The 14,228-nt window shown below is 42.2% G+C and overlaps 2 protein-coding genes across 2 annotated transcripts in view; both read right to left on the reverse strand.

Moving 5' to 3' along the window:
- Positions 1-7,676: 7,676 nt before the first annotated feature.
- LOC311027427 (uncharacterized protein) lies at positions 7,677-8,226 on the reverse strand (the record flags this gene model as incomplete). The annotated part of the gene is made up of 2 exons (XM_084031454.1): positions 7,677-7,769; positions 8,131-8,226. The coding sequence occupies 2 exons, from the start codon at positions 8,224-8,226 to the stop codon at positions 7,677-7,679; spliced, it is 189 nt and encodes a 62-aa protein (XP_083887580.1).
- A 2,144-nt stretch (positions 8,227-10,370) lies between these two features.
- Positions 10,371-14,228, reverse strand: part of pvrl2l (PVR cell adhesion molecule related 2 like) — a 237,039-nt gene continuing 233,181 nt past the window's right edge. Inside the window, exon 10 of the mRNA XM_084031653.1 lies at positions 10,371-14,152. Within this exon, the coding sequence (XP_083887779.1) occupies positions 13,955-14,152 (198 nt within the window). The 3' untranslated portion in view covers positions 10,371-13,954. The remainder of the gene's footprint in view (positions 14,153-14,228) is intronic.

The raw sequence follows: 14,228 nt of genomic DNA on the forward strand, positions 1-14,228 counted from the left end.
TCAGGGCTCCGTATTTCACCAGATTAACGGCCGTTGAGTGTACTAATATGAGCCCACGCATCGATTCGCCAAAACATAAATCTGTCTCCATAACGGGCCCTTAAGGTTTGTGCTAAAAATGTGAGAAATCGTTGATTCGTGATCACATTTGGCTTTTCAGTTCATTAAGCAACGCCATCATGTGCCTTTATTCTCACAAGCACCGTTTCCTTCAAGCTTTTTTTTCTCTGCGGATCAGCTATTAATGGCTGACGTGACTCACCTGAACCCGAGATATGTGCAGAGGGAGGGATGAGGAGTGACATATGGACGAGCGGATGAGCAGGAGGTGATCGATGATGCACTGTGGGAAGCCGAGAGAGAGTCCATATTAACTCACAAGCAGCAGCAGCAGCAGAGATCTGATATAGAGTCAGTCCCACTAACACGTAATTTATAGTTGAATGCTGATTTATGGGCTTGACATATAGATATAGAATGTAATCTGCCTCTAAATGTAAGATTAATCTCACCTATCCCCGTTGAACAGGGCGTTTTTATTATTTGGTCTGACAGCCTTGAAACTGCAGAGGAAGAATAAATGCACCGCTTCTGTTGTTGCAGGAAAAGACGAATGTAAGGCAGATAAAGATACTAAACTTTGTAAAGTTGGACATTGGCTGTGGTCCAAAATGTTGGCAAGTTGGAAGACTTTCACCCAGGAAACAGCCGTTTGTGTCACATGTGAACGTTGAATTACTTAACTTTTGTTACATAACATCTGGATTTGAAGTCCAGTCACATAAAAAGTGTAGTTATTTAACATAACAAAGCATATTTATTCAAGATACTTCAAGATATCAGAGTAAAAATGTTGTGCTAGGCTACTTGATGAGTTAAATGAGAAAAATAAACATATAATAGATGTATAGCAATTATTCCTGTACGTCCATTAAGTCATAATTAAAGAGCCTTTTTGAAGACATTTAAATCGATTCATAGCATAAATTCCTAAACGTTCCTTCTGCTTGTAACAGGATTTAAATGCGCTGCATAATGTTTTTGGTCACAAGGTGGCGCCATCACTTTGCTGCTCTGCAGGAAGACGTACGGGAGTGAGTCTCATTCTACATCACAGCTCACATTCCTCACGAAGACGACTTCACCTGCGTGGAGTCGATGTGAGTTGAGTGTGAAGTGATGGATGGAAACACGAGAGGAAGAGGAAGGAGAAGAATCCCATCCTGTTACGTGTCTGTGACCTTCAGGCTTTACCTGAACAGTCAGTGTGACGAGGCGTGAAGGAGATCTCCCTCCTTCCTCTCCTTGACATCCCTCCTTCCCCTCCCCTGTCTCTCTCTCTGTCTGTCTCTCTGATGCTTGTCTCCATCTCAGCTAGTTTCTGTAGTAACTGCTCTCTCTGCTGGAGGACTGTTGGAACAGCATGTTGGACGTCTAGATACAGAAAAAGGGACCAACGGAGGTTTGGATGTTTCATTTAAAAACAGTATTGTATCCCAGGCTTTGATCCCGGGTTAAATCTTAATAAATATATAATTGAACATCTTGTTTTTATTTGTAAATCCTTTTAGATCCCAACTCCATGGAAGATGCAGAGTTCCTGTGTCCTGTGGCCTTCTCGGGGTTTTTTTCAATCCCAAACATACTATTCAAGCCCCCTTTTTCTCCTCCTTTATTTGCTACTTCCTGTACCTGTAACTCCGCCCCCTAAGAACCAGGTGTTTAAAGGGACAGTACAGCCAAATGTGGTCCCCTGAATATCAGACAGCTTGTAAGATCACCAGCAAAACACAATATTAAGCACAGAAAACACAATAGCACTCCATATATATATATACATACATATATATACATACATATATATGTATATATATGTATATAAAATAATCTCTGTGGCAAAGAAACATTTCTGATTTATGTTCAGCGAGATCATTAACCCTAACCCACAATCCAACGATGGCCAACATGTGTGCAAAGACAGTAACGTTAGTTTATAAATGAAAATATTTCAAAGTGTTGTTACTAAGAAACTTCCTGCATTAAAGCTGAAATCTAAGTGACTTTTTCCACAATATGGTTATTTCATTCAAGGCTGGATTAACCCATATAAATGCTCCTCTAACCTCGACATGCATGGCGAAGTATTCCCTCCACAACTTCTTTCCCAAGAGTCATTAAAGCAACTGTTTCAGGCAGAAAATGTAATTCATGAAACACACAGTCATTCTCTCCTTCTCCTCTGAACACAGCTGAGTGATTGGTTTACAGCTGAATAACGGCTCCGGCAGGCACACGGAATGAGAATTACTGTCGCCGAGTTAATGACTCCAAACTTTGAGCTACGGGGAAGTCGAGGAAGAGGCAGAGAGCAATTAACCCGCTGAAAATTAGCAAACTTGGAGTCATCAAGAGACAGTAATGGCCCTCAGATGACAGAAATGATTCCCCAGTAAAGCCTCAGACATGACAGAGTCATCAGAAAAAACTCCCAATTCCAAAGACCGGGTGTCACTTTGCATATGAATGGCTGCTATTGTTTGATCTGCTAAAGCTAATAAGCACCAGCCAGATAATCCATTTATGGAGGGAATAATTGTTTCATGGTTGGATGATCACTTACTTTACATGATGTCGAAGGTCTTCTGGAACAAGGAAGAAAGATACTCAAGAAAAATGTTTGGAGAATTCAGCTTCATATGCTGCTGAAAGGACTGATCTGGGATTTCATCACCAACCGGAAGAAGAAGTGTTCAATTTTCTACTTTTACGCCATCGAAACCTCCGACAGCTGCTTTGTCCGCCTCCACCTGCAGATTCTAGCAGACAGCTGTGGCCAAAACCTTCAGCTGAACCTCCGATTACAGCCTTCATCCGTCCACCAGAAAGAGCTCATTCCTTCCTCCACCTGAACTCAAGGTGGCGTTATTCAGGATGTGTCTGCTTCTTTCAACGTATTTCTCAATGAAAAGGATCAAGTATGTGAAGTGAAAACAGGGGTGTTACATATCTGTGTGGTAGGACATCTTAGAATAACATCTGAGGCGGAAATTCTTGTCAAAGAAAAAAAAAAGCGAAGCTCCACCTGAGATGTTACTTTTCCAAGATGCCAGCTTGCATCCTGAACCTCCACCTGCAGCCGGATGTAACACCCTGAACCTCCACCTGCAGCCGGATGTAACATCCTGAACCTCCACCTGCAGCCGGATGTAACATCCTGAACCTCCACCTGCAGCCGGATGTAACATCCTGAACCTCCACCTGCAGCCGGATGTAACATCCTGAACCTCCAACTAAAGCCTTTGCCATCAAGCTGCACCACCCACTTCACCTAGAGAGCTTCTGCCAGACAACTGCAGCTCCACCTACAGCCCCCTGCGGGATCCTGCACTGCAGACCTCAGTGGACCAGCAGGGACCAGATACACATACAACCTTTCAAACACCGAGCCGTTGCACTGTAACTCGATAAAGTCCATCGTTCTCTACAATCATCGTTATTTGTCACCACAAGGATTTGCAGAAACGATATTTTAATTTCTGAGATTCTGGTGAGTTTGTGTAACTTGTTATGTTTTTTTCTTGTCACCCGTTTCTAGCAATTATTTAATGGTATTGCATTCCTTGCTTGTATGCATGACAGTTTTGTTGTAGTGGATACTGAATTTTGATTTAACCCCAAATTAAATCAGTGAATACATATTAATATTGGCTTTCTTTGTGAGGTCACATGGCAACTGGCTGGGTTTATTCTAGTATTTAAGCTATTCTGCATATTTGCTTGGTAATAATAAATAAAACTGTTAAATTAAGACCGGCTTGATGTTATATCATCTTGTCTTCGTTTTATTGTTTGGTTAAAGTCATAAACCCACTATTTCAAAAAAGGTTTAATTGCTGCAACAACAAAACAAACAGTCGTGCCTTTACAGAAACGATGCGTGAAACAGGAGTGAAATAAATACTCACGTACAGATGAAAAAAACAAGAAAAAAACAACCAAAAGATTAAAACAGACAAAATTAAACTGAGTGAAACAAAACAAGGTAAGAGCTTTGTACATTTATGAAGAGAAAAAAGAAAAAAGAAACAAAATAATGCACCATAATGCAACTACTAAAACTCCAGTTAGTGTTTCGGGGGATCTACTATAAAGCATGTGTTTAGTGTCTTTATGAATATGGGAAGGAAGAAAGAAGAGAGCATAATAACAGTAATAATAATAATAATAATAATAATGCAGATTCTAGCAGGCGGCTCCGGCTGAAAGCTTCTCGGCATCTCGTCGCCGCGTCAGCGTCTTATTGCTGCTGACAGTTTTGATCTGGTTTTTAATTTCCCCCGGAATGATTTATGATCACTTTTCCCTCCTTTATCGCTCCTGCTGTTTGTACATGACGACACTTCAGTGTGATATAAACTTTACACAAATGTGATTAGACAGCATAACTAGATGTGAAGCACCCCGGGGTGGCTCTTCACTGCACTTCCTCGGGGGCCGACACACGGGGGCAGTGTTACCACGGACACACTCACAGGAGAGTGTGTGTGTGTGTGTGTGTGTGTGTGTTAAAGTGTACTCGGGAGAGTGTGGGAACCAGTGTGTTGCCGAGGCGGTGGGAGGATTTGTGATTTGAGGATCTGAATGCCTGGATGGTATTTTTTTGGGAGCGTGTGATTGAGGGTGTTATGGCATCTGAGACGAAATGATTTCCTGTATTGTTGCTGCTGAGACAAACATAACTCATCTACCTGAATTTGTCAGGGAGAAACAGAAACAAGCAGTCGCAGTCTGTGATTACTATGTTCACAAACGATGAATCAATTATCATTTATGACAGGATTTTAAACATTTAACATATTCTCTCTTTTTTCCCCAACCGGCTCAATTCAATTTGAGTTTGTGTCAACCTAAATGACCTAAATGTAACCTCTGCTTGTGCTTCTGATAAGTGACGCCATAATGAAGTGCCTTAAACCTGCATTCTCTCTACTGGCCATCAGGGGGCGACTCCTCTGGTTGTAAAAGGTCTGATTGTATAGAAGTCTATGAGAAAATGAGCCAAATTCTCATTTGATGTATAATCTCAGTAATAAACATGAGTTTATGGTCTTAAGTTTCAAGTCTTCTTCAAAGGCCTGTTCCACCTGACGTCAATTGCTTTTTATTTATTATTATTTATTATCATTACTTTATTGTTTCCACACTTTGTCACTTTATACTGTTTGTTCTTTGATTGTTTCTTTTAAAAGTGTATTTTATGTATGTACGGTGTCCTTGATGACCAGAAAGGTGCCTTTAAATAAAATGTCTTATTATTATGATTATTATTATTATTATTATTATTAATCCAGCATGATGTTCATTTAGTAAACTAAAGTTGACCTTGTCGACGCCCAAAATGCTGAACTTGAGGCTTGAAAACGGTTTTAAATAGAACATAAATGGAAGTAAAATGTCTAATAATACACTGTAACGTTGGATTATTTTGTTTACAGACACAATCCTCTGTTTATTCCTGTTTAAATGCATCCGTCATCACTTTTGACCGGCTGCCATGATTACACGCTGTGTCCCAATTAACCCGGTGAAAATGAATTCATGCATAACATTTGTTTGGCGCTGTAGAAGACGAGACATTGTAAATGATTCCAACTTCATGGGCGACCCTGTATTTATACAGTAATATGATATAATTACGCTTTAATGAGCTGGTGATTGTGTTTTCCTCCTCCTGTCTCACGTCCGTGTTGAGAGAGAGGAAATGTCAGTAAACAAGTGCAAACGTTTCAGCTTATTGCATTGGTATACCCTACTTGACAATGAGCTGCTTTTTTTTTTTTTTGGTAACAGGAAGGAGCTGGCAGGATTTTAAGACGAGGTCATGCTCACTTTCACCAAAACAGAATAGGAGAGAAAACAAAATCAAGCCAGACAAGAGTGTCATCATAATGTGTTGAACGATGTCAATCACTGAAATATCTCAGCATCTACATGATGGAAGGTCATGAGAGACATTCATGGTCCTCAGAGGATGAAGCCTTCATCACAACCAGCACGTCCATATTCTAATTTGCTTCGTTTTTCTTCGGTTTATGAAGACTTTAAGACATTTGTCTGCAAACAGAGATGATGTATTTTGTGGGCGGAGCTTAACTGGTGTCAGGAAGTGATGCTTCTGTAGGAGTCCTAAAATCACAAAGAATATGGATCATTCTCTGCCATTTTTCTTTATGGGGAATCCAACAAAACAGGGTCCCTCCTCCTCCTCCTCTTTCTCCTCCTCTTCCTCCTCCTCCTCTTCCTCCTCCTCCTCTTCCTCCCACTTGTGGAGCGCCAGATTATCATTTTCTCCGGGGCCATTTTTCTTAACGGGTAATCTAACAAAACAGGGCCCTCTTCCTCCTCCTCCACTTCCTCCTCCTCCACCTCCTCCTCCTCTTCATCTTCCTCCTCCTCCTCCTCTTCCCCCTGTATGTTGTGGGCGGAGCTTAACTGATGTCAGGAAGCAACACTAAGTCTGAGTCCTAAAATCACAAAGAATATGGATCATTATCTGGCCATTTTTCTTTATGGGGAATCCAACAAAACAGGGTCCCTCCTCCTCCTCCTCCTCCTCCTCCTCCTCTGTAAACAGAGATGTATGTTGTGGGCGGAGTCTAACTGATGTCCGGAAGTGACACTTCTATAGGTATCATCGGGATCATCTGGACCTTCTGTGAGTATTTGATTGGTTTTCCAGCAGAAGAGGAGCCGTCTGAGCTGCAGCTCCATTCAAACCAAACATTTCCATTTAATATTTAATCCATAACCGAAGCAATACTGGAGATTTACTCCTGGTATTGACAGAACACACACAGGTTGTTGTTGACAACTGAAATGAGTTTCTGTCTGTGGCGTTCTACTCTAAAATTAAGTGCATCTCTTCTCTCTCGTTAAGAACCAAGCGTAAAAGCAGCCTGATTTTCTAACGGGGGTTTGAGTGCTCTGCTGAATAAAACATGAACATCACGGATTGAATTTCGTGTTTTTTTGGCAATTAGTTATCTTCACCTACACACACTGGAAGTGCACTTTATAAATCAGTTCACATTTTTGTATTTTGTTGCTTTTGAAAAAGGTTCTCTGTTTAATTATCGGCTGTCGACTGTAATAACCCGAGACATTCACGCCTTACATCTCAGCATCCGGCTGTCGTCTCCATCAACGGGAAAACAGTCATTAACTCCCGCTGAGATTAAGGCTTCATCGTAGCAGATCTCCCTCCTTTCTTCAACGCAACATGAAACTTCTTTCACCTGATTATTTTCAGGATAACCGTCGCCAAATTATCTCCCATCGCCGCCTGTTCCACACGATAACCACAATCAGACCTGGGGATTCTCACTTTCACCGGCCATTTTATTTATGGGGACTCCCTCCTCCTTCTCCTCTCCTCCCTTTCCTCTTCCTCTGCCTCCTCCTCTTCTTCCTCCAATTCCTCTTCCTCCTTTTCCTCTTCCTCCTCCTCTTCCTCCTCTCCTCCTTTTCCTCTTCCTCCTCCTCCTCTCCTCCCTTTCCCCTTCCTCCTCTTCATCTTCCTCCTCCACCTCCTCTTCATCTCCCTCTCCCTCTCCAGCCTCCTCCTCTTCATCTCCCTCTCCCTCTCCATCCTCTTCCTCTCCCTCCACCTCCTCCTCCTACTTCTCCTCCTCCTCATCTTCCTCTTCCTCCTCCTCATCTTCCTCCTCCTCCTCTTCATCTCCCTCTCCATCCTCTTCCTCTTCTTCTCCCTCCTCCTACTTCTCTTCCTCCTCATCTCCTCCCTCCTCCTCCTCTTCTTCTTCCTCCTCTTCATCTCCCTTTCCCCCTCCATCCTCTTCCTCTCCCTCCTCCTCCTCCTTCTCCTCCTCCACCTCCTCCTCCTCTTCATCTCCCTCTCCCTCCTCTTCCTCTCCCTCCTCCTCCTACTTCTCTTCCTCCTCCTCCTCGTCTTCCTCCTCCATCCTCTCCCTCCTCCTCCACCTCCCCCTCCTCTCCCTCCTCCTCCCCCTCATCCTCCTCCCCTTCCTCCTTCTCCTCCTCATCTCCTCCCTCCTCCTCCTCTTCCTCCTCCTCTTCATCTCCATTTCCCTCTCCATCCTCTTCCTCTCCCTCCTCCTCCTTCTCCTTCTCCTCCTCTTCATCTCTCTCTTCCTCCCCCTCCTCCCCCTCCTCCTCTCTCTCCTCATATCTCTCCCTATTGAACATCCCATTGATCCCCCCCAGTCTCTCTGTCTGTTAATCTGTCTGAGTCTACCTCTCTACCGGCCGACACTAATCCCTCCATCTCTCAGTCTTTTCTTTCCCGTTCTCACATCTCTGCTCACTCCGGCTTTGGGAAACACTAATAAGTGCTTTCATTACTGGGAGTGATGGAGGCTGGTGGTGGCGAGGAGAGGCCGTGTTTAAAGTAAATACACAAAAGAGTAAATCTCTTTAAATCAGCGTCACACAATGAAAGGAGTTTGTCTAATAGTCTATCCATCGGGCCGATTACTGGATCGACACGAGGAGAAAACCACCTTAATGTTGAGGTGAAATACTTTTTTATTCATATATAGACGGAGGAGGTTGTGTGTGGAGTTACATTCTAAGCCCATCCACCTTTTACTGGTCCACCTTAAATGCAGTAATCTCATTTACACCTCAAATATTGGATTCCATCGGGGAATCCTCACAAAGACTTCGCTGGGAAGTCGAGCTGAAACTTCATTAGAGTCTCTGTCTTCGGTGTTTTGATGTATCTCTCAGTGAAACGGGACGGACAGGCGGGACATGATGTTTGATTTGACTGTTCAAGAGATAATCTCACGACCTTCTGCAGCTCTGATGGATGTCATGATATTATGGGTTGGTGCGAGCTGATGGAAGCATGCTTTGTGCATGTTTTGATGTGAAACTTTTTGTGAATTTTTTTCATCAGCAGATATTTCGTGGGGCTGGGGACGCGATCTAAAAGGGTGGAAAGGGCATTTTTCATCCCAAAAGTTAACAACAACTCTGACTTAGGAATAAAGTAAAAAAAACAACAAAAAAACCCACTTTGGCCGAGGAACACTTAAGGTGGGCTGACCTTTTAAGCTGGGCTGACCTTTAAGGTGGACCAGCACTATTCTCCTTTAAGCTGCTCCTCTGAGTCTCTTTTTGCCTTCAATGTTTATTTTCTATTTATTTTACTGTGTAACTGACAGCAGGTTTGTATCAGGAAAACACTAATATGAATGTTTCCCAGTTATTTTTAGAACTGTAATGGTATTAATAAGTACTCAGTATAATGAAATGTAAGTATTTGTACTCGAGGCTTCATATTCTGGTGCATATACACGTTTTGTCATTTATCTTTTTGTTCCCACAACAAGAAAATGGGAACTTTTCATATATATTTACGAATGGTGATTAATCCACAGCTATAACCCTTTTTTAATAAATTGACAGCACTAATATATGCATATTTTGAAGTCCCTTGTCATCCATGCTGTGCAACATTTCACATGACGAGTCCGAGCTTCTGTCTGGTTTCACTCAAACCAGCTCCTGATGCTCACGTAACATCTCCGTCAGAAGCAGAGCCGGCGGGGACCAGGATGAACTTGGCTTTACGCTTAATTAGCCACAAAAGTGAACAAACATCTCATCTCGTCTGACAGGGACTCGGCTAAAGAGCCGAAGGCTTACACTCCAGCTCATCTTAGTTTAGGGATCTCTTGTGAACCAGAGTCACAACACAAAAGAGAAAACATGTTTACTCTTTTGTCAAAATAAACTACAGACATTATCATAGACCGGCCTGAACCTCTTCACCTTACCAGCACTTTAACAGCACAGCATTGTGGGAGTTCTCATGCTTCATTCAGGTGTGCAGACTCAGAGAAAAAGGCTGGAACTCGTTATAAAATACAGCTTCAGGTTCAGGTGATTTGAGGGGGATGAGGGGGTTTGGAATAAAACCACCCACAACGAAGTTAAAGAGTCCGAAACTAAACCGTCAAAAGGGTTTCAGGACCCGAATTCAGATTTAAACAAAATATATATAAAAAAAAAGGGAAACACATTACTCCTGCTTTTAACTTCACTCCCAGTAAAACAAACAATTACAAACACTTCTAATTGTTTTTAAATCTATTGATGGACACTCAGATCATCAAATCCTAATCAGCCTCTCTTAAATATCTTACATGTTCTTAAATATGGTGTTTTTGTCATGTATTATATTTCTGCTTCCTTTCTTAAAGCAGCATGAGTCATATGAAATGTGCTGTGTAAATAAATGTGACTTACCGGGTCTCCACCATGCTGCCCTGCTGCTTCTCCACGTAGACGGAGGTCGTAATCACCACCCAGACTTCCCGTCCTTTTGGTTTACATTTTATTTGACAAGACAATGATTTGTAAAACATGTACAATAGGTTTCCCAAAAAAAGCATACAAAATGATATTCCATCCGTGATAAACACAAATATATGAAAGTTAAATCGATAAGCACCCACAAAAATATGATTACATCTCCAGTGTGTACATTATTTCATTTTTTAAGCGTTGCCATCATGGATGTCAAACCCCATCATGTGTTTTGTGTGTTTCCCCCCTTTTATCATCCGTCCTCAAACAGAAGTGTGAGTTTTGAAAAGCTAAAAATAACATAAAGAAGGCACGTCTGGCTCCGTGATGAGAAGCAGTGATGGCGGTGGGTGAGAGAGGGAGCGGAGAGGGGGCGGGGTTAAAAAACAGAGAAAGGTTGGGCGACGGAAAGGATCGGATTCAGACCGAGCAGCGATCACATTCACAGCTTGTGTTTCTGGTTCGGACCCGAAACGGGCCTAAATCACCAAATATGAACCCTCTAGCTCCTGCAGTCTGAAATCACTGCCACCCCTCCTCTAAAAACGACCTCTTTTTGGGCAAACACCGCCTGTAAACTGACTCGGCTGCTACTTCTTTGCAACCCCCGGTTTAGTCCGCAGACTGCATTCTTGGCGAGATTGCAATTCAAGATGAAGCAACTCCATTAAACATATAAGGCTCTGGGTAAAACCGAATGATCCCCGAATACGATGGCGGCGCTGAAACTCAATCCTGGATGCTTGCTGAGTCATTGGTCTCTGATAAAATGGATCCCAATGATTGTCTTCTTTCCCTTTTTTTTGCTCAATCTATCAACCGCGGCCCGCCGGCAACAACATTTTAAACACATTAATGCACAGAAAACTAAAAAAGTCCTGTATTCATTACATCATAACGAGCAAAACCGTCACATTTAATTCTGCTTTTTTTGTGTTCTGCAGGGCTACGAAGCACATCACACGTGATTGTCTGACACTGCATCATATAAACAAGTCATTCAGCCATGCACGCGTCATGGTGGTCCGACTCTTCTCATTGGTCCATGCAGCATGCAGACCCTTTAATAGAAATAAAACATCCCGGACACTAAGGACTTGATAGAAGTCCCTGTTTGTCCTGCACCTGTCCTGAAACGATACCCGGATGAATCCTTCAGTCAACCTTATCGTTGGGAACCAAAAGAAGAAATCAATTCCAACACCATCAGTTTAAAATCAACAGGATGGATCAAGCACTATTTCAGTTAGCATGCAGCAGAAAGTGGTACTTCTATTATAGCATTTACACTCATTATAACCAAAGCTAGCGACAACTGATTATTAACAGATGATTGTCATACGTCGGGGAAAATTAAAATATTGCATTTTGTGCCGACCTCGCAGAAAGCGTTTCCTTTTATCGTGTATTAATTTGGTTTCGTTTAAAAGTCTGCCTCCTCTAACGACGTTAATACCTGTTAATAAACAGTTTAGATTCATCTCCGTGGATTGAAGAGATGACGTTTCCATTTTGAATCAGTGCGAAAGATTAAAAAACAAAAAAGAAGCCTGTAGAGCCGCCACACGACAAAATAAAAAACCCTCCCGCCCTCTCAACTTAATTGGACTTTGTGCTTGTGGTGTGCGTGAAAGTGACGATGCATTGAGATGGAGATATTAAAAAATAAAATAAAGAAACAGCTTCTTTTTTTTGGACATTCAAGAATGTTTTCACAAATGGAGATTATTCCCAAACAGCCTGGAGAAAGTGATGCAACAAGCCACCGATCATGCCATGCAGAGTAATATGAACACGGAGTTAAATCCACACCATTTCATTTTTTCCATATATATTCCAATAAAACATTTTTAGTATTAAGTGACAACCTCAATGACCCCGTGAAAAGTAAAGTAGCAATATACACTTGTTTTTTGTTCTTTTTTAAACCGCTCCATTGGACATTTAACAAACTTCCATCCCCTGTACAGAGGCACTGAAACACCGACACTTGTTTATTTTTTATGTGCACACATTTCACCAACAATATATTATTCATCAATACTATTTACAGTTTGTTCATCATTTGGTACCATCTGACATCTATGAAGACCAATTTTTGATTCAGCCAGGCATAGTTCCTAATTTTCCCTTTCTTTTTTGTTTAAAAGTGGACAATCGAGCTATTTTGTAATTATGTAAAAATGTTCTGCATGTATCAGAGTGTGTGACCATTTATAATCTGATTAAATGGCCGTAATGGCAGTATTTTTCTAATACATGCTGAGCATTTTCACATCCTGTGAAAACACGTTCCTGGTGGTGTTTTCTGGCTTCGTGTGATTTATTAGAGGACCGAACACAAACGTTGGCGGTGTGGTGCACATGTAAGAACCCTGTGGCGTGTGTGTGTGCTTGCCAGCCGCCGACCAACTCTTGCAAATTATGAATGGTGGCATCTTAATCATGTGATGTTGCCAGGTTACGGAGCTTCAGAACAATGTCACTTCCCTTTTTGTCGGTGCTAAAGAGGAGCCCGATGCTCCGGGGGACACGAGGCTCTCTGACAACGTAATAAAGTAGAATGCTTCTTTATTGGACTGTCGCCTTGGCAGGAGCTGGAAAAGGCTGTTTTTTTTCTTGAATATAAGAGTTGATAAATAACTGAAATACCTTCAAACAGCTTGAGCGAATAATTGAAGCTGCTTGGAGAGCAACGTGCTTTGGAGTTCCTGGGGACCGAATTCAGATGGTATGTAATTCAAACCCAACCAGCCGTGGAAGGAGAGTACTTTGAAAGGATTTCAAAGATGGTATTTGTTTTACTTCCTCGACGGTGCAAGGCTGCAACCGAGAGCCGGGTGTTTTCATCCTTACTTAGAGGGGAAAAAAGTGTTCAAATCACTTTCCACGGCTGTAAACAGAAGAGCCCATGATTGGTAGATTTACATAATATAATTAGTTTTTTTTTTTTTTGTATGTTCATGGCACAAAATGTTGCTTATAATATTTTAATATTTCTTCAAATTCACTTGACATGTGTGTAACAGAAATTGAGATCTGCAGGCATCAGGCAGAGTGTGTTAATTAGCTGAGGGAGTGTTCCAGCTCACCTACATGGCAGCGCCTCTCATCCATGTAATTAACATATCGTTCATTATATGCAAAGCATATGATCTCTGGTTTGACAGACATCATTACTGTGTGTGTGTGCATCCCAAACGGCTTTAAAAACCTTGATATTTTGCCTTTCTTTACCAGATGTTCGATGATTACCGATGAGCAAAACTGTGAATGCAAAAGAAAAGAAAGAAAAGAAAAAGCTTGCTAACATTCCTATTTGTCAGTAGTCACAAGTGGGCGTCGCCACATGTGGAAACAGCCCTGCTCACTCCTGTATTCACAGGAAGATGCAATGATTTTAACCCATAACACCCATTAAATGTGCCCGGTAAAGAAAGATCAACTCAGATGCAAAGTGTCATCGTGGGTAGGTTAAAAACCTTTTTACAATAAAAGATATCGAGTGGAAACAAGTGTGCTCGCCTTTGCTTTTCATGCAAATTTAGGTGACCTGGAACTTGCCCGTTGCGGCCGTGATGTGCTCTGGTTGCCATGGCTACACATACATGGCGGGAGACACGAAGCTCTCGCCGCGGGAGATGTTGGCGGCGGACGGCTCGTGGTTGGCTGAATCCAAGTCATTGCCGCGGTGACCGCCGGCATTGAGTTCGTTGATTTTGTCGTACGTGGTCGAGTCGTCCAGGACCGGAGGGGCGCCGCCGTTCAAGGCTCCGGTGGACTCGTCGTCCAGGTTCTGCAAGGTGGCACATTACAAATCATGTGACATTAAAATGTAACGATGGAAATCCAATCACATGAAGACTCACCTT

This window comes from Eutrigla gurnardus (genome assembly GCF_963514095.1).
Source record: "Eutrigla gurnardus genome assembly, chromosome: 17".
Taxonomy (NCBI): Eukaryota; Metazoa; Chordata; class Actinopteri; order Perciformes; family Triglidae; genus Eutrigla; species Eutrigla gurnardus.